General features: G+C 42.6%; 1 protein-coding gene across 5 annotated transcripts in view; it reads right to left on the minus strand.

Annotated features, from left to right (window-relative positions):
* Nucleotides 1-21,076, minus strand: part of MAPKBP1 (mitogen-activated protein kinase binding protein 1) — a 93,672-nt gene that overhangs the window by 23,104 nt on the left and 49,492 nt on the right. For all 5 annotated transcript variants that reach the window (XR_014590354.1, XM_083863193.1, XM_083863192.1 and 2 more), the window contains exons 4-17: nt 17,303-17,365; nt 16,662-16,719; nt 13,506-13,676; nt 11,139-11,276; nt 10,323-10,505; nt 9,032-9,192; nt 8,448-8,637; nt 7,297-7,443; nt 6,236-6,420; nt 6,034-6,125; nt 5,551-5,676; nt 3,820-3,890; nt 3,250-3,371; nt 2,321-2,396 (exon numbers count right to left, since the gene is read on the minus strand). Coding sequence is in view for 4 of the 5 variants with exons in the window: in XM_083863193.1 (XP_083719319.1) it covers nt 2,321-2,396; nt 3,250-3,371; nt 3,820-3,890; nt 5,551-5,676; nt 6,034-6,125; nt 6,236-6,420; nt 7,297-7,443; nt 8,448-8,637; nt 9,032-9,192; nt 10,323-10,505; nt 11,139-11,276; nt 13,506-13,676; nt 16,662-16,719; nt 17,303-17,365 (1,783 nt within the window). In the remaining variant the exon portion in view is untranslated. The remainder of the gene's footprint in view (nt 1-2,320; nt 2,397-3,249; nt 3,372-3,819; nt 3,891-5,550; nt 5,677-6,033; nt 6,126-6,235; nt 6,421-7,296; nt 7,444-8,447; nt 8,638-9,031; nt 9,193-10,322; nt 10,506-11,138; nt 11,277-13,505; nt 13,677-16,661; nt 16,720-17,302; nt 17,366-21,076) is intronic.

Consider the following 21,076-nt stretch of genomic DNA (forward strand, 5'->3'; position numbering starts at 1 on the left):
GTATCCCAGGACAAATCTCCAACCTGACCAGACTTTTAAGACTATTTCCAACCTAATCAGAGACTGAAGGCACTTAAATGACTTCATGACTGTGACGGCCACCAATGGACAGACTTCTACCTCTCCTACTTTCTTTTAACCATAGGGGTCTTACTTTCTTCTATGTTAAGATCAAAACAAAACAAGGAACTCCCATCCCAAAAGGCACACCATAAAAAAAGAAGAAAAAATCAAAGCTGACACAGTTCAGCTTAAATATTAAAGGATCCAAGTCTTCAGGAGTGAAAGCAAAAAAGAACTCAACACTGCCAAGAAACTATTTGATAATGATGCTGTCACATCTCCAGCATTTGCAACTCCCATTCTTCACCTATATTGTTCATTGTTTGTTTTTTCATATGCACCTATCTATTGCTTTAGCTTGGATCAAATACAAAATCCCCTGCAAATGCCTCACCAGGTCTAAAGCATCACTACACAGCAAATAAAATTACTGTCACCAAATGTCCTGCTCTGTCCTTTATAGAACTTTAAGGAACAGAGAGCAAACTGTGTTTTTCAAGGGAGACATGGTATTTAAATAATGGTAATTCTTTTGGTTTGTTATGTTTATTTTGTTGATGTTTGTTTCCAGTTTCACTGTTTGGGTTCAACCTATTAAACTGCAATGCGTATGATCTCAGAATAACATGCCAAGAAAGTTTAAATTTCAGAGACAATCATAATTCCTTGGTTACATAATTGTCTTAAAAATAAGCAAGGCAACAGTAAAAGTAATTGAGATTCCCCACCTGAGATACACATTAAACAAAAAAAAAAACCAACACAAAAAAATAAAGGATATTAAAAACCAAAAAATCGAGCTCCCAGAACATTTCATAGTTTTTTGTCTGAGAAAAATCTAATCAAGCACCTAAGCTTATCAGCAGTTTAAAAGTGTAGCATCAATTTTTCATTTTCTTTACTCTGGCTTATAAAAAAATTGTAGGAATTATAGACAGCAAAGAGAAAGAATTTATCTTTCTCTGTAAGACAGAAGAGCTAACACTGAACATAATGGTTTGCTTCCCCCTCCCTTTTTACCCAGTTATTTACACCCATCAATAGTTTCAGCTAGAAGAGAACAATAAGTATCTCTTCTTGTCTGACCAATTCAGAGTTGACCAAATGAAAGCTTGTTATTAAGTATATTGATCAAATGCATCTTCAGTGCTGTCAGGCTTGGAGTGTTGACCACCTCTCCAAGACTCCTATTCCAGTGTCTGGCCAAACTCCCGAGTAAAGAAATCCTTTCTAATGCCCCCATTGCAGCTTTGAACCATTCCTATACATCCTGTCCATTTGAACCATTCCTATATATCCTATATATAACCTGAGTGCTCAGCACCTCCCCCTCCATGTCCCATCCTCAGGAATCTGTAGAGACATGCAGTCACCTTTCAGTCTCTTCCTCTCCAAACTAGATAAGCCCTAAATCCTCAATTGCCCCTCACAGGACATTCCTTCTAGTCCCTAATAATAATACTGCTGACCTGTGCAGCAGTAGAAAATTATCAGTGAAAAAAAAAATGAAGAAGCTTCTTTGGCAACTTAACTTGAGAGATATTTTGTCAACTGGCTTTCCCCTTTTATGGACAAGAATGAAGTTCTTCCACTCAACTCTGAATCTTGAACACACCTGATTTACCAGGGTAAGCCCTGGATAGAGGCAGAAGCAGGTGTGTTACCATGGCCCAAGGCCTGGATGCACTCAGCAGGTGGGAAACTTGAACAGACTCTCTCTAAGCAGTACCATGCTTGTCCAGAATTCCAAGACCCAGGCTTTTCAGGTCCAATGCTATTTAATTTTATCAACTCAAAGAGTTTCCCTTGTATTTGTCCTCTGAAATCCACTTCACAAAAACTGATCAACAGGCATTTCCACTTTAAAAATTCCTAATAAAACCAGTCAAGGAAGCAAGAATGAACTCTCTGCAGAAGAAAGTAAAGTACTACATTAAATGGATTAAATAACTTCCTGACAGATATTGGTGCAGTTCTACAGCATGGTCCTGTGACTCACTTCAGAAACAGGACAGAGAGAGAAATCATAGACCAGCTCCAGCATTCATTGCCTCTTTTCCTGTTATAGCCTGATGAAACCCAAATACATTACCAGCCCTCTAAAGGTGGAAGTAGGAGGAAGCAGCAGCAGGGTAAAGGATGAAAGATGGAGAAAAAATAATTACTGTATTCAGATTTGTATTTCATTTTCCTGCCCCTAAGTTGCATTCAGAAAAGCTGAAAAAATTGAAAAAGGAAGGAAAAGAAAACAGCTTACTTTGATAAGGGTGCCATCTTCACCTTGGGATCCCTTGTAAAGCTTCTTCTGCTTCCCACTGCTTATGTTGAAAACCCTGAGGGGATGATAAGATAACATGGCTCACTGTGCCCAGGTACTACTCTGGGGCTGTTGTCACCAGGATCCTTTTCTCTCCCTGTTCCTCATTCCATATAAAATACAGGAAACAGGGCCAAGCTACAGAAAGTGGAGAAATTATCTCCATGAAGTATTATCACCAGTCAATTAAATGGCTCAAGAAACAACCTCAAAAGTAATGCAGAGGCAGATTATCTGAACTGAGGCTTTATTCTCAAGCCAATTATCAGTCAGTCCTCACTGAGCTCCTTCATACTAGAGAAATGGATTAAGAGAGCAAGACACTTTATGTTAGAATGCAAAATCAAATTACATCCATATTTAGCTATGACCAAAACTCTTAACATCTCACACAGCTACAACAGGAGGAGACACACAACTACAGAGAGACTCCTTTGCGTTCAAGCAGACAGATTGGAGAAATGGATAAAAACAGAGAATGGACTCCACTTGTTCAGTGACAGTGAGATCTAGCTCAGTTTTAGGTTCCCACAGTCCCACATATTCCACAGGACCTCACAGCTTTTCAGTAAGTACCTTCAAAACAAAAAGTGCAGAAGTTCTTGCTCCACAGTTCAGTGATGTGCCAAGGAAGGCACACTTGCTCCCCCAGTAGAAAACTTTTGCTCTGCAGAGTAACCCAGTGAATCCCATGGGAATTGCACAGATTCACAGCTTTTTATCAGTGAGGGGAAAGGCAGAGTTCAACTTCACAGTGCCTCAGATCTGTCCGAAAACGCTGTATCAAACAACTTAGAGGAATAGTGATGGCAATGGAGCTGCCTCGTTTATGACTACAAAAATATTTTCAAGATGAGAAGCAAACTAACCTGATGTTACGATCCTGGCATCCAATAGCTGCGTATTTCCAGCTGGGGTCCACATCCATGTCATAAAGAGTGGTCTTCCTAACAATGTGATGTGTTCGGGTAAACTGGACCCCTTCTCCTGTCTAAACATATGGGTAACAACTGTATGAAAATCAAGTAGTTAATCCATTATTAAAAACAACTAAATACAGACAAGTCTCCTAACACAGCCAGCACAAAACAATCCTTCCCAGGGAGCTGCTGGGAGCAGATGGGACTGGAAGCACAAGGAACTGATCCCTTCAGCCCCTACTGTTTCACCAGTTTTCACAATAGCTCTGGCAGTGAAAGAAAAGCAGATATGCTAACAGTTCTCTATTTCACATCTTGCTGTGAGAGGTCAGGCTGGGAGTAGCTACGTGTTCCACACAACTAGTTCTCTGAATGTAATCTCTTCTATTGAGTCAGTGGGAGGCACTGAGGCTGAAATAGCAACAAGCTCATACAGTAACTCTGATATCATTCTTTGAAGTAACTCCTTTGTGGAGAGATTAGAAATTCAAAGTGCACAAAAAGCTGTGATAAGGTTACCTTCTGCGCAGTGCGGAAATAGATGCTCTTGTCTGCCCCACAGCTTATCATTCTCACTTTCCCATCGTTGGCTGGAATTGAAAGGCAGGAGACAAAATAAACACATATACAACGTGGAGGAAATGTTTCAATTTATACCACTGCTCATTTATTCCAGTCCTGATTAGCTAAGACTGACTCCTCCCCAAGGAGAAAAACAGAAGCCCCCTTCTCAGGGACAGCATTTGTCTTTCATGCTCAGAGAACATGAGGTTTTAACACAGGCTTTTCAGAACAGATTAGGACGTAATTCTGTCTTCTCCCTCACCAATATGTTCATATCTCTCAGTGCCACAGCACTCTGTGGCAACATGGCACATTCACACTCAGTAGAAGCTGAAAACAGGCAATATGCACTTTTCAGAGCTTAGAGTTGGACACATGTTTTTTGCCGCCCTTTCTTACTGCAGGGTCAGACTTCCCTTCTTCCCTTGGGACTCTTTTGTAACCAAGCAGCTCCTTCATCAAAGCAACACCTGATAAAACTCCTGATAAACATCAGATAAAAAGTAATTACAATGCATCCAACCTCACAGCCCTTGAACTGTGTCCAGTTAGACCATGCCAGCATTTGGCTCATAGACCAGCACAAAGGCCTTAACTGCCAGGTCTTGAGCCCACTTCCCTCATCTCCTGGGAGTTCAGCTGGCTGCATTCAAGGCCAGCTCACTGATAAGACAGATCTGTCAGAGAAACTTTTGCTGACCTTGGAGCTCCTCCAGAAAAAAAAAAAACTTGAAAAAGCCACATAGATGCTTTGGGGAGCCCCTGCTATGAAGCTTCAGTGATTTCCTTCATTTGAGAGTGGTTTTCAAGCTGAGGTTCCCATCCTTGAGCCCCAGCTGAGCTACACTGCAGCAGCATTGCAGCCACACCTGTGCCTGGACACGTACCCCACTGATCGGAATCCTGACCCAACCCATGGATTCATCTTCCTGATCTGAACTCCATCTTGCCTTGCTAGTATGGACTTGCCTGGCAGGCACTGAACTGTAGCTGACCCTGAGCCCTCCTGACTGATCAAGACCTTGAATTGCTTGAATCCACAGTCTTATCACTATGGATTTGTCTGGTGACCTGGACTACTGGTTGTATCTAGACATGATCTGCTCCTGTTAATGTCCTGTGGTACTTTCCCATGGCTAGTGGAAAAGGCCACTACCTTTGCCAGCCTTTCTGTCACCCCTGGCTACTGGTTTTCCCTGACAGAGAAGCCAGCTCTTGCTCTTCCTGACTGGTGTCTGACCATTGGTAGTAACTGAGTGCTAGGATAAACGTGCTCCATTACCAGGAAGGCAATGCCTTACAGTGGTCTACAATCACAAATTTACTTTACCCAAAACTTTTTTTGGTGTGTTTTGGGATTTTTTTCGACAATGATTGCTCAGACTTCTCCTAAATTAGTTCTCTCTTAAATTAGTTAGAGGGAGTAAATCATTACAGAAAACAGTTTTCCAAAGAAATGCTGAGGACTTCAATCAGGAGACAAAGGAGAGGAAATTAAAACAAAACCAGAAAAGAAGGCAAGTATCACCTTCTGTCAAGACCGCAACAGAAAAAGATGACCAAAAAAAACCCAGCTGCAGCTTCAAATTGACCTAGTCCAGTACTGAACTAGATAAAATTACAGTCACAAGGGGACAACCGCAGTGCTCAAAGCTCCAGCTTTGGAGAGAGGCCATGATTTTCTACCTGCAAACTTCACTGCAGTGATGGAAGAAGAATGTTCATCCAGGGTTTGCTGCAGGCTATAGTCCTTTCCAGCATCCAAGACATGAATCAATCTATCCCGACTGGCTGAGGCCAAGAGCTTTAAACCTGTCAGAAAGTGAAAAAGACTGCAAGATCATGACTTGAAAAGTCATTTTTAAAACAGCTTCCCAAGTGTTCTTGGGGACAAAACATTATACTGTAGCTAACTGCACAGATGGACACAAAGTAACATACCTGTATTTCACATTATAATAATATACAGAACAAGTTTCAATTTCAACATACAATATTCTAATAAAAAGTAAGAGAAAGAAGACTTTTTCAAAACCTGGATCTACTGGTCCAACACTAGAAGGCTGCTCTGAAATCCAGGAGTAGTTCAGCACAAGTCTAACATACCATAGTTGGCCATTCTGACTTGCTCAACATTAGGCAAAGGGGAAGCTGCTCAATTGCATTTACCTGTGTCAGGTTTGGAGTATTCCAGACATAGGATCTCAGAGTCGTGGGCTTCCACCTTCAGCATTTCCTTCAGAGACTGCAACTCATATATTCTAGGACATAACATGGCTCATTTCAGTATGTTTAATAAAATTCGCATGACCTTGTTATTTTCTCATGCCTGACCAGTCTGCAATCTGCATAAGAAGATTTATGGGATTACCTGAGAGTGCCTATCCTGTCCCCCGAGGCCAGGTGCTCCCCGCTGGGACTCACACAGACAGTTCGTATCCCCACCTTCGTATCCAGCACTTGTGCATCAGCTTTGTCTGCACTTCCTGCAGAGTTGTAATCAGTGTCCAGAAGTACCTGAGTGTTGTCATCTACATAGATAATTTTCATCAAGTCCTGGGGACACAATACACCCAGAAATATTTACTAGTTACAAAATATTAAAGCAAAGCATTTGCCTTAGAAACTGAGCTCCTGGCCAACATAAACATTTTATTTGCAGCAATGCTGTAATTGGTAGGTTCTTTTAGTTAGGAGCAAGCACTAAGCCCCTTCAGATGGTAGGATGAAAGTTTCACAGCTGTGTCTCACAATCATCCCTTTCAAAAGATTCAAGCTAGAAACTAACAGCATCTCCTGCACTACTGATAAGCTCTGGGATTAGTGATGGCAACATATTAGGGCACACAGCAGGAATATGAAAGACTTCTAGGGATCATCTAAGTCAGCCTTCTGAGTTCTGACAGAAAAAGAATTTTTTTTCCACCTGATTCCTGAGGTCAGGGTTGCTGTGTCCAGAGATCTTCCACCTCAGGTGAGAACAGAAGCAAATGTCCATTTGTAATCATTGTTCTGTATGATTAGCCTCCCTCTTATATAGATGAGGTGAGTGCAAACTTTTTCATTCAATTTCCCAAACCTCTGCTTCATTTAATGCACCTTTTCCAAACAAATCTTAAAAGTGGTTACACATGACAGAGATGCAGCTCTCTTGAAACATATGACCCTTATGGAAGAGATTAAACTTGAAGAATCTCTGGGTGGTTTATGAAAACAGCAATAGTCCCCAGGACCATTTCAGACAACCTGTGCTTCCACCCAGTACTCCTTTCAGGTTTCTTCAGGTTCATACATTTAACCAGATTTGTGCCCAGTTTACAGAAACCTGTGTTGACTTGGAGATGCAAAGAAATTTGGGCCTTAATTTGGGAATCTGTGTGTGAAGAAGAGCAATCCCAAGGACAAGGAGGGGATCCAAACCTAGGATCTTACATTGCTGAGGATGTTACGGTGCAAGGCTGTGCCATGGATGTTGGAGCTTTCAGTGTTCCACAGACGAATGGTGTTGTCAGAGGAGCAGGTGATGAAAGAACCAGGGGGGAGACAGGGCTGATTGTTGTCCTTCACCTCTGGATACATCTAAAGGCAAGTAAAATCAACCCCTGAATAATACTGCCTGACATCTGACACCCTAGGCACTGATAGTAAGCTTCAAAACAAAATGAGACAAAAGGGGTGTCCTCTGTTTTCTACATATGAAAACCAAACAGTTCTGACAAAAATCTATTTGCAGACCAGAGCTTCATAGTGACTTCAAACACATATTCACTGAGCTTCCCTCATCATAGAAAACCTCCATAAGAGGCATGCAACAAAGCAGCATCCTTTCTCTCTAATAGTTCAAAGAGAGCACCTCAAATCCCAATCCAAATCCCAATGATCATACAATAACCACCTGGCACTGAAAGTTTGCAACTTTCATCTACTACTGTCAGTTTATAATTCAGAAGGAAAGGGTGAGATGCAATTAATAAATAATAACAGAGTTCTCAACCTCTTCCCACTTTATTTCCACTTCTCCCTCTCCTCATCACTGTTAGACATATTTCAAGGTATTAGCAACTCCATTGTTTCCTATGCTCCCTTTCCTTCCCTCTGTCCCTCTGAGGGAAAGCCAGCTGGACAGACTGCAACATGACAGACACTTGAGAGGCTATTTCCACATGTTCAGACAAATATGTTAAGAAGGACCACAGTTCAGATTATATCGCTTGTTTCGTGTTTTTGACTTTGAAGCACTTGCTCACCACAGATCTCAAACAATTTTTTTGAGGCCAGCAATAAACTCTTGTGCATTTTCTAAAAGGATGCTCTGTATTCAGCTGTGTTCAATTCTGCCCCTTTTCCCACCTCTCATCTCTTGATGATGAGATTTTTTTTTCCAGTAGCACCACACATTCAGTCAGCCATTGCAGTGCAAAGAACTGTTCCCAGGCCCAGCAGCAAACACACTAAGCACAGGTAAAAATCTGTGTCAACTCTTTTCCTCTACAGTAAGCATTTGCATTCAAATTTGGCAGCTCATCTGATGACTTTCTCTGCTGCAATTCACAATCCAACACCTGTGTCTGCAGACAACATACCTCAATGTTCCACACACAGGAAGAGTGATACAAAGCAGAGTACACCTTGCCCACTTTCTTTGGGTCTTTGACATCCCACACATACAGGCTGTGGTCATTGTAGACACAGGAAAGCCACTGGTTGGTGGGGTCAAAGGTCAAGGCAATCGTGTCTGGATACTTCGCATCGGCCACACCAGAGAAAAGACGGCTGCACAAAGAGAGAACAACAGCCTGGTTAACTTATGCTCTCTAGGAGTAGGGGCAATGCTCAAACAGGAGAGCTCAGATTCTCCATGGGGTGCTGTTGAGATGAACAATATACTGTGGCATCTATAGGTAGAGAGTAGTTGGCCAGGAAGGCCTGTCTCTTGAACAACCAGAGTCCCAAAAGAAGCCTCAAAGTCCCTTGGCAAAAGTCTTATTCCTTGCCATGCAAATGTAGTCCAGTCATACTGGGCAAGCCTGTAACAGCTGAGAGAAACCTGCAAAATGCTGCCAATTTTAATCCATAAAAAGAGCATGCTCCAGATGGCAAACGTCTGGGGAACAGTTCTAACCCCCACAAGTCTCCCTTGCTCCCTTTCCACCCTCCCCCACAGTACCTGGCCTCAGTCACACTTGCGATGTCAGTTCCCAGGAAGTGTGGCTTTGGCAGAGTAGTGACAAAGTGAAGGTTCAGAGGGTTAAAAATCCTCACGGTGCCGTCAGCGCAGCCACAGAAGATGTAGTCATGATTCACAGAGATGCAGTTTGCCACAGTGGTCTGAGGAGGACACAGCACATGAGACAGCAAATGAGAAATGTGCTCTCACATTAAAGGTCACCAGATACACGACAGGGAGAACAGCGAATTGACAGACAAAGGAGTCATGGTCAGAAGAGCTGTAGTGAAGTCGAGCCGTGGGAGTAAGGAAAAGCCTAAAAATTCATTTCTCCTTTCTGAAAAACTTTCCAGCCAAGGTCCACTGCAGATTCCAAGCAGTCAGAAAAAAGCCCAGTTTCTCTGCCACCCACTATGATGGGAGGTCAGCAGAGCTAACATTTGCTCCAGTTGAGCCCTACTCTGAACACTACTTTTATTCCTGTGACATTCAACAACACTGGCAGGCAAGCAGCACCTCACCCTGTACTAGCAACACCAACACATTACCTGTCTGGAGGGGATAAGAAAGAGAATAAAATGGATTTTCTTCCCCTCCCTTTGGGATCTGTATGGCAGAAAATGATACAAAATGGAGTGTGGTGAAAAGGGGATGAGTTCAATGCAGAAAGTTTTTTCAACTTACTGTGAAGCTGTCTGTATTCTGAGCGAGAGTGAAAGGCAGATTTTAGAGAGGAAAGGAAAGGAAAGAAAAAAAGAGGCATTTCACTTGAGTGAAAGCATGGACAGACTTTCCCTTGATTTTAATACAGTGGATCCTTTCAGGTGGGCATGTTACATTCAGTTGAAAGAAAAACAAGCATGATCAAATTCTTAACTATGGGCCAGACTGGGGTTTAGAATAGCCAAATAAACTAGCACCTGGGGAACCTGCATTTGAGATGCACAAGCCAAGTAAGACACTGCAGGGTGGACAGTAACCAGAATCCTTCTAAAACTCCTACTTGCCCCAGCCAAGCCAGGAGGGCCCATACAGGAGTTGCCCTAAGGACATTGTTTTGCCAGTGGAGCAGTCACTGTAATGCTGAGGCATGAGAATGAAAGAGCCTCAATGATCAGTAAAATCTCTTTGCCAAGAAATAACATTATTTTTGCCCAGCCTTCCAGAGTAAATCACAGGGTTGCAGAGGCACAATTATTTTCACGGCTAGTGGTCAGCTCATACCTCTGAGTGCTCTTATTATTTGTTGTTCCTGCTCTCCTTGAGCAGGATAGGAGTATGTAAAACTCACCCTCAGTTCCACCCACTTGTCTAGCAGCCTTTTTTCGTTGAATTCACAGAGCAGGCCTGAGGATGTGATACAGAAAGTGCTGTCAGCTTTTTTGCCCCTTCCACAAGCCACATCTGCAAAGAAGTTGTTCCTTAGTTCTCCAAGCAATCCTGAGCGACCCAGCAAGGGGACTGTGGCATTGACCTACCAACAGAAAACAGTTTGCTATAAATACAGCAAGGCACTTTAGGCAGACAGTGATTTTTTAGAACATCAACTCCTGAGTACTGAAGTGATTCAAAGAAAAAATTGTCAACAGCCGAACAAGGAGAGGTTTTACTTGTTGTTCATGTTTACAACTGTTCATGAGCACACAGAAAAATCACCATTGGTGGATTCTGCTCCCCAGAGAACAACACAATACTAAAAGTTTAAACACTTTGTTTGATGCTTCAAAGTTACACTCACAACCTTTTGAGATGCACATACCAATGTGAAATAGCTCTCCCTACCTCTATGCTCCAAGGAGTTAAATGACTGCAGCTGTTTTCTAGTTTATTTGTCCTTGAGTAGACGTGACTACTAAAGAACAAGCATGCTGCTATGCAACTCCAGGAGGCACACCCCTACCTCAGTGCAGGATAAGACAGATAAGACAAACTTTTGGTGCTGTCAGGCCATGAGGAGACAGACTTGAGAGCCATGGATGGAAGGCTATCTTTTCATCCCAGAAAAATAAAAAAGTTCCCACTTCCCACAGCTCACTGGGGCAAAATCCACCTTGCTCTAAGATAGAAATGCCTGTTTACGGGTTGGCCTTGATGCACTTTCTCTCACCTTGGAGGTTTTGCTGTCGTCCAGGTACCAGAACTTGATATGTCGATTTCCAGCAGTGACAAAGTAACTGCAGTCCTCTGAGAACGACACTGCTGTCACTTTACTTGAGACTTTGTTGGCTGCCACTACAATGTTTTTCTGGAAACATAATTGTTTAGATTGCTTAATTTCTTTGCTTAGAAGCAAAGGAAACTAATTTCAGTTACAGGCACATATCCAGTACAAGCAGTGCAGCAGGGAAAAGAAGAGGCCCAAACTATTCCCCATTCACCTCCATATACAACCTCCTCAGCATTAGCTGGGAACACTGATTTGGCAGACAGTATAATTCACATTTATATTCAATTCCTTTTCCACATTAACTATGATCAAAAACAAATCAGCAGGCACTAGTGCCTGCAGGAACTTGGTGTCTGAGCCATGACAAACATGTTGGTTTCACAACCACCAGGAGCTCAGAGAAAACCTATTTCCCTTCTTAAACAGCAAGTGGGACAGCAATTACCATAACTTCTTTCGAGACAGTGCACAGAGAAAAGCTTAGGACCCTTGCAGACCTCAACATCTGGATCACTGCTATGGTCTTTCTTTAGGGAAGCAAGGAAATCCTACAGACAACATGGATTTTCTTTTCCATCACCATCAAATTACTAGGTCTAGCAGTCAGGAAAAATGGGGAAATCAAAGCAGCTGCACAGAGGATAGATGGGTTTTGAGTAAAAGTGCAGGAAAATGCTTCAGGAGGTCTGCATTCTCAGTCTTTATTGACTTTGGTCAGGTAAAGTATCTCTAGTTTTGGTGTCCAGCCTACAAAGTAAAGGCCAGCTAGACCTCCCATCACACTCTGGAGTGTAAGCTTAAAGCGTGTATTCTTCAGCACAGAGGAGTCAGACAGTCCTTACCTCAGAGGTTCTCATGTCCACAATTATACAGTGAACAGAAAAACCCGGATAAGCAAGGGAAAGCAAAACTACTTGTACTGTTCCACACATGCCATGCATTGTGACCCTGTCCAAGCCACAACTTTCATTTGTATAACTAGAAATAACTCAAAGGCTGAGCACTCAATATTCAACACAGACATACACACTTAGGTTCTCTCACTACACACAGTTCAGCTAAATGAAAAAATAACAACACCAAACTTCACCTCACACAGAAGAGAACAGTGAGATCTTAAATTACAGCACAGGAAATGTGATGAAGAGAGTAACATACTAAATGAATATGGACTTACAAGCTGCAAGAGAAGAAACTTAAACTTTTTAAGAAAACTCTGGGAAAACTTTATAATGGCTCTCCAGTAACTAAAGGAGGCCTACAAGAAACATGGGGAGGGACTTTTCATCAGGGACTAGAGTGAGAGGACAAAGGGTCATGGTTTTAAGCTGAAAGTGGGTAGATTTAGATTAACTACTATGAAGAAATTCTTTACTGTGAGGGTGGTGAAGCACTGGAACAGCCTGCCCAGAGAAGTTGTAGATGCCCCATTCCCAGAAATGTTTAAGGCCAGATTGGACAGGGCTGTTATCAGGTTTCCACCCAGTCTAATGGGAGGTATCTCTGCCCACAGCAAGGGAATTGGAACTAGGTGATCTTTAGGGTCCCTTCCAACCCAAACCATTCTATGATCCTATGAGATGCATTGATTTTTTTTTTCCTTAAATCGTATCTCTTTTAGAGAGGGTTACAGCACTTGAAGAGGTAGCAGGAGCATCTATTGCAATACAAAGGATTTGTAGCCTACTAAAAAGAAATGTTTATTTTCTTATGTACAAACAACAAACGCTTAAACGTTTACTACAGGATAAGACACAGGCTTTGTTGCTACCAAGTGTTGTCTTGATCCAGTGACAGGCAGAGTGACTTTTATCAGCTTTCACTCATTATGAATTCCCTATGTTCCCCTTCTCACCCATCACAGATGGGATCAGAGTATCGCAAACTCCGACATAAAAAAATCAAAACAAGCCAAGAGCATCCACTGCACTACAAAAGAAATCTCTGGCCGATGAGAGTTTCCTCCCTTAACCTCATAAATTAGTTTTTAATAAGCCTCTAAAAAAGCACAATGGTTTGGCAAGGTTTCAAAGTCCAGGCTTTTCTGGCTGAACAGTAAAATGTCACACATCTCCGAGTATAAAGAATATCCCTTCATGGAAATGACTTAGATCTTCCCTAAGGGACCATAGCCTTCTCTCTTGTCCAAATTTGTCTGTGCCTATGAATGTCAAAACCCAAACAATAACTACAGATTAAAAAAAAAAACAGAAATCAAGATCAAACTGAAATAGTTTACAGTCAGACTGGAAGCTCTTTTTGATTTAGCAACACCTTGTGGTCCACCCAACCTCCTAGAGAACTTACCTTCCATGACCACACGTTGACAATCATGTCATGTTGGTACCCCACCGAAACGATGTACTTGGAGCTGGGGGAGAAGGCCACGCAGGCCACGCCGTACTTGTGCTCCTGCAGCTCTGCCACCTGGGTTCGCTCAGCCACGTCCCACACCCGAACCGCCGGCATGTGTCCGCTCTGGAAGGGACAGGAGCAGGCACAGAGCACAAGGTGTAACCCCAAAATCACTTCTGACAGATATGAGCATGTAACTGTGCAGGAGCTTGGAAAAAGATGTCTAGATGATGCGCTCACAATAGGTTTAGTGGTTCCTTTGATTATTTAAAGTTCTGGTTGAGACCAACAACCTAAGGAGTATATGCACTTCAACAGCTGTGCAAATTAATACCACCTCCCTTGCTTTAAACCTCTTCTTATGCTACTCACAAAATGCTAGTCCCTGTTCTAGCCAAGGACTAGAACAATACTTTTGATGCACATTCCTGGTCTTTGTAATAGGAATTTACAAATTTGTGTAAAGGATAATAGATTGTTATCCCTAGACTCAGTGACCGAAAGCCCTCACATCCTCTGCTCCTAACACAACATAGACATCTGAGATATCAAGCCAGGTCATGCCATACAAAAACATGACATGGCTGTTGTGGGAACTCTCACACACCATCTGAGGGAAACCTCTGAGAGATTGGCAGCATCATTTCTGTCACAAGGTAACAAACTGATATATTCTGCCCAAAAGAGTGTGGGCAAGGAAATGTCTGAGAAAAAAACGTGGCAGGAACAGAGCCTCTCGTTTAATGTTTGCTCTCCAGAGAAACAGAAATGCCAGTTCAGCACTTTCTGCCAGACAAATCTATTGTTTTGTTTAATTGTTTGTTATTAAGCCAAATTAAAACAAGGCACACAAGATGAGCTGAAATGCTGGCCAAAAAATGTGCCTGATGGGCAAATCTCACTCAAGTAAACGCTCATGATTTCACTTTGAAGGCTGTCAAAACAGTAGCTTGTAAGATAACATATCCATGGCAACATGGCAGAATGGTATCTTTTTGATTGGTTTTAAGTTAGTAATTTGATTGTGTGGGAGAGGCAAGTCTCATTGCAAGTAAAACTCAAAGCTTTAAAAGCTTAAAATTGTGCATGTTTTAATTGCCTTGTTCTAAAGCTCGGCTAAGCAACTGCTTGTGGCCTGGAAAAATGCCATGGTCAGATTCAACTGCAGTTGGTACAGTTCTCCCTCTGCAACGCAGAGCTCAGGCCTCAGGGTGGCTGGCAAGATGTTACAATGAGCTGAATCAGCTGTTCTTCAAAACAACTGCTATATTAAACACATACATACATATAAATATTTCCCAGTAACTTAGCATATACCCCAAGACCTTAAAAAATTGAATTTGCATTTCATCTTTTAAGAAATGCTCACTAAAAGGCAGCTGTGTGACCCCCATGGACAAGGACTCTACACCTCCATGGGGAGAAATAAAAAATAATAATTAAAAAGAGAGAGAAAAATGTTTTCTTATGTTTTTGAAATATGTAAAAGACATTTAATATGTATGGCAGCCAAGGTTTAACCTCCATGCTCTCCTCCCTGGAAAGCAAGCCATGCAGAAAACTAAGGTGTTATTAGGCAGAATTAGCATAATGCAGCTACAAGGGAGCTTGACAAAGTGAACTCAGAAAGCATTTCCCTGTGGGACAGGAGTTGAACTAAGACAAGACTGCTGACACCAGCAGGGGACACTGCTACACTAAGCAATAATTCAAATGTCAGACATGTGGGAGGATACTGAAAAAAAGAAATGGTTTTACAAGACAAGAGGACACATTTTGCAACAAGGGGGAAAAAAAACCAACAAAAAACCCAACACTCAACACCCTCCCCCCCAAAAAACCAAAAAAACCAAACCAACCCACAACAAGAATAACAACAAAACCCCTACGAAGTTCAAGTATAACTGGAACAGCTTTTTTTATTATTATAATTTTAATTTGCCACTTATCCCAATGAATTTTCTAACAGAAAAGTTTGTTAGTGAGAAAAGTTCCCACTTCATTTTTTACCATTTTTCTTACCCTACATGAAAAGCATCAAGTACCAGAAATTAAAAAAAAAAAAGGCACCAGAATCATCAGACCTGAACACTATGAGCTATAAAACCTCACGTTTCCACTATAAAACTAATTACAACATCTAATGATGGAAAATTTAAGCTAACTTTTTCTGTGTTGTGGTAGCCTCCATGAAAAAAAACCCCACTAACCCACTCTTTCTTCTACCCTTGGTCTGATCCATACAGGATCCAGGCCCAGCTTTGGAGCCACCTGGTGACATGACAGCTGCCATCACAGTGATCACACTAGGGACCTCTGGAGTGAACAATCTCCACCTTCACAGCTCCAACACAGGACAGTGACACACTTCTCCCTGTGGCTGAGGCTCAGGAGACCTATCTCACACATGCTCCTTCCTCTTACATCTCTTAAGAGGCACAGGGACTAGTGGTAAACTGCCATCAATCACACACTAGAGCAAACTGAGCCCAACCATACAGAGGTCAGCATTTCTGTGGATTTTTAACATCCAGCAATTCCAGCTTTATGACACAGTTCGTATCTTGAACACTGTGAGACACACAGTGTACTCATCCTTATTCTCCCCTTTGGGCATGTTGGGAAAGAGGAAGCAATTTTTGCCCCCAGCCAAACAAACAATGCCAAACCACAGACACCAGCACCTTCTGTGACTATTCCTAAAATGCCATTCCATATTCACTTTTCATTTTTCCTGCAACACTGTTTCTGGCTTCAGTTACTTCCTGAGATCCTAAAGGGACAATGCTAAGCTCAGGCCAAGATTCAGGACCATCCAAGTACTCTTCACTGATGCTAGAGTAGAACGACAGCTGCATGTCCTTTTGCTTATTTTCATTCCACCTCAGCCCACAGATGCCACCCCAGCAGACCCATCCTTCAGGCTGATGTGTTGAAAAACTCTCAGGAGGAGCACCCAGTGCAATCCATAAGCTAGCAGGTCCACTGAACAGTGAGGCAACAGTGAAACTCACTTCTTTGTGTGAAAACAGCCTGTTTCTTCTAAGCCGCTCTGCCCTGCTTCAAAATGTGATGGACAAGGTGTGCCCTCTCTCCTCCCACACTTACCTCTCCTGTAACCAAATATTTTCCATCTGGAGAGAAAGCAAGTGCTGTAATTGTTTTCCTAAAACAGAGAAAATAACACTGAGAAACATTTCCAACATGTGACTTCATTTCAATACATCATGACTGGGGAGTAGGTTGGGACAAACTGCAAAGATGCTGAAGTCACCCATAACAGCCTGACACAATGGTTTTGCTTTGCCATGGTGGGGGAGGCATTCCTTGCTGCCCAAGTCTCAAACAGCACCCTACAGCAGCAGAAAAGCTCCAAAAGTTGAGATTCATCACTGCACCTTTATTCCAGATGCAGAACCGTGTCACACTGCTACCTTCAATAATGCGGTCATCGTTTTAGGTGGAGGGAAAAAGGAAAGTCAGATACCATGGAGCTGTAGTAAGATCCCCCTCCATGTCATGACCATTAGCAGATTCTCTTGGGATCACAATTTTTATGAGGTACTTTGTCAGCAATAACACCTCATGTGAGGAGCTGGAGTCAAAGCAGCAGGCAGCTTGTCCCCAAGGCACCTCAAACCAAGGGGATTTAGCCTGGAGCAACAGCAACTCCTGCACTTCAGTCAAGCCATAAAAGTCTTGTTGAATTCACCTCACAGAAATCAAGTCCAGCTTAAAGCTTTACTCACCTGGAGCTGTTTAGAATATGGTGCTGCTTATTTTTTCTAGGGTTGAACAGCACAACAACACACCTAGATGGAGGAAACAGAAAGAGAGATTACATCACCACATGCATAAAGATAACCAAAGAGCTAGCCTTGCTGGAAAAGAAAAAAAAAAAAAAAAAAAAAAAAAAAAAGGCAGCAAAAGCCCCAAAAAACTCTTATATCCTAATCTCAGACTGAGCTGTGGTTAAATAGAAAACACAAAGCAAAAGAACAGTCCAGAAGGAAATTGTAAATCTCTCTCATGTTGAGAAATACCATTTGCTAGTACCATAAATAATTACCTTTCCACCCTCCAGGAGCCCTGAGTCGGGTTGTTCAAACTGGACAAAAAAAGTTGACCATGAAAACTTGTGCAAAGCCCTAATGGATTATGTCCTCTGCCATAAAAGTGACCCCGTATTCTGGGCACCAAACCAGCATGTCTGGTGTAAGAGTAAGATGGTAGAGAAGAAGGAAAAAGGGGATCTTTTGGAAAAGATTTCTGAGGGGATGAAGGGGAATTAAAGGCACTAAATTTCTGTGCCTGACCTTAACAATAGACAGGACAGAAATCACTGAGTATAGCACAAGAAGTGACTGGCAGGTTGAGAAGTGAGACACCCAGCGCCAAAAAACTATCGACTTTAGAAGTCTATCTGCATAAACAACTTGCTCAGGGACCTTGCAGATATCTCTCAGTAAGATGAACTGCAAAAGCAAGCAATATTAACCTCCTAGCAAGCAATATAATCACCTCCACTGGGAGCAAAACACCTCTATTGCTGACTGGGGTGGGGGGAAGGAAGGAAAAAAGACCTCATCTCCCACTACTCTTGCCCACAGCACATTGCCTGGTGCTTCAGCCCTCCACAACTAGACTGACAGGAGTCACGGGTACTGCAGCCTTCCCTGCTCCCCACAAAAAACCCCATACACCATTTTTAAATCTTCATGTAACAGTATTTATCTTGTAGCAGAGCAGAGTAACAACCAGTAACAGAATATGCTGTTCTGGGAATAAAAAGATAGATGACCTTGTGCCCTATTTTTCACTTCATCTCTAAAATAGAAACTCTGGGTTTTGCCTGTCCCTATACAAGAACGCGTTGCTGGAGTTTGGAGAGTTCCAGCTCCTCCCTTGCTGCAGTGTTGGGAGAGAACTGCAGGATGTCTCTGCTCCACTGCAAGCAGCCTTCACTGCACTAAGGATTTCACTCACATCACCATCGTGCTGGGGTTTGCTTGCAACACATGCCAGGCTACAGACATGAATCACTGGGAGAAACATGCAGGACACACAGGAGAAGTAGAGGAATTGGCCTGGAGTAAAGGAGTAGAGGAGTTGTCCTGAAACAGCCAAGCAGAAAGGCAAAAAGCTGAGGCATCACAGAAATGCACTGCAGAACCTCACCTAAAGACCTCACCAACATTTCAAGACTGGTGTTGCACACCCACGCACGGGACAAATCACACCTTGGCATCGCACTGCCTAGAATAGGAACCACATCCTTCCAGGCCTCACTCCACATCTCCAGCAGCAGCCAGGGCATAGCTTAGGGTTGACAGAGCCCTGCAATGTTTCTGGCAGCTCCTCACCTAGCCCTGGCACCTGACCTTTCCCTTGGTCTGACCAGGCCACACTGCCAGAAGGAGTGCAAACTTTAAATGGAAAAGAGGAGTGACACACCAACACTTTGAGCTGAGAGTCCTTAGCTGAACCTGCCACACTCCACTAACATTGCTAGCTCAAAGGCAGCATCCAAAGCACCAAGGATGCAGAGGATATACCCTCTCCTGTCTTAGACTACTCTGCTCTCCAACCATGCCATTTCACACACCCCTATCCACTCGTGCCTTACGCTGAAAGCCAAGATGATAAAGGCACCAAGCTTTCTGGACAGTTAAAAGGCAGATAGCCATGGTTGGAGATGCAACCTTGTGAGAGAGCAGAGAAAGTGTAGATAAGCAGTTTGTTCAGGCCAGGATTGTTCCTTTAGCACTTTTTACCCTGGGGAACCAAACTGGGGAGTTTCAAGTCAAAGCTATGCTACATATTTCTGAGGGATTAGTGCAAAGAAGCAGGTGGTTTGTGATCCATTAACAAGTCAGGGAAGGTTAAGCCTTGCAAATCACAAGATATGAAATAGGAAGTTAGCAGATGTGAAAACCTGCCTAATCCTGAGCCTCCAGCTAATCAGAAAAGCAAAGCAAAACCCCATTACGTGGACTTGGATAGGGTTAATGGACCAAAATCCTACAGAGTTACAACAAGGATGAATTGTACATTAAGCTTAAAATAAGTTTCAATAAACCAGAAAGAATCAAGGGAAGACATGAAATCTTGGCAAAGACTTTCCTAAGCAGCTCTCAAATTTTAGTTTCTGTTTTATTGTAAGGAACTCAGCAGAGAAACAGGACTTCAGAGAAGTGAACACAGTTTAAAAACAAGGGGAAAGATACAAAATATAAACCACGGTCTTCAAACCAGGCATGCAAACAAACCACTTCCTAGAATAGTGTAGTGAGCCACAAAGGTCCTGTAAGTATTAACTTACAGGACAGAACTTTTGGCCACTTACAATCATGAATTTCAGCTCAGTGGCACCCCAGAACAGCCTATATGCTGGGCAGCTTCCTCCCCCCTCTCCAGACCTTGGCCAAAGCCAGAGCCTAGAGGGGAAGTAGGAGCCACCACTCAGCTCACACACCAAGGCAAATCAACAAACCACTCCAAGAGCCACGCAGCTCCTAGTGCAGCCACCACAAATGTGGATATTTTAACTTTGTCTTAAGACAACTCTATGCTTGATTCACTGAGTTTGACCCATAATTAACAAACACTAACTGGAGGGGCAGGGGGATAAATCACAGGATCTCCTTACTGGTGAGCAAGCACTGATTCATACCATAAAATAATCATTTTAACTTATAAGCTTAGCGAAAGAAGATGTTTTGATTTGTCAGTTAACAATTAACATAACTTAGTAATTAGTTATGACCTTGCCAAACAAAGCCATTTAGCCAGGATTAATTAGTCTTCTGAACTTGCTTTCTTAAATTAACTGCTACCCAACAAAAGCTACCTTACTGCAATGCTGTCCCATGCTGATTATCCACCATTCTTCTCCTCTGTGCCACACACAAGGTCAATGAAGACTTCATTCAACTCCAAGGTCACCCTATTCAGCAAAATGGCAAACCACAAACCATCATTCATACAGCGGGGCACAGATCCTGCTCTGGGAGTCAGGAGCATCCAAGTTTGTAAACCAGCCCCCTCTCAAAATGCTTGGGAAGGTTTCTAGTCCATTCCATCCTAAAAAGCACATTTCCACAACAGGCAAAAACTATTTTTAGTTCCTTAATATCTTCAGAGTGTTAGAAAACAGCCTCAAGTTGCATCAGGAAAGTTTAGACTGGATATTAGGGAATATTTTTTCATAGAAAAGCTTGTCAAGCACTTGAACAGGCTGCCCAAAGAAGAAGTTGAATTGCCATACCCAGAGGTATTTAAAAGATGCAGAGATGTGGCACACAGGAGCAGGGTTTAGTGGTGACTTGGCAGTGTTAGGTTAATGGTCCATGATCTCAGGTTCTTTTACAATGGAGGGTGGCCTCCACTGCCTGTTCAGACACTCACAGCTCAGCTCAGTCCAGCAGAACGTGCAGCAAGTTTCTAAACAAGTCAGTTCAAAGCCCATTAATACTCTCGGCAAGCTCCATTTTAGTAAAGGAAATCAGCCCAGCAAAATAAAT

Source organism: Zosterops lateralis, assembly GCF_965231275.1.
Source record: "Zosterops lateralis genome assembly, chromosome: 6".
Taxonomy (NCBI): Eukaryota; Metazoa; Chordata; class Aves; order Passeriformes; family Zosteropidae; genus Zosterops; species Zosterops lateralis.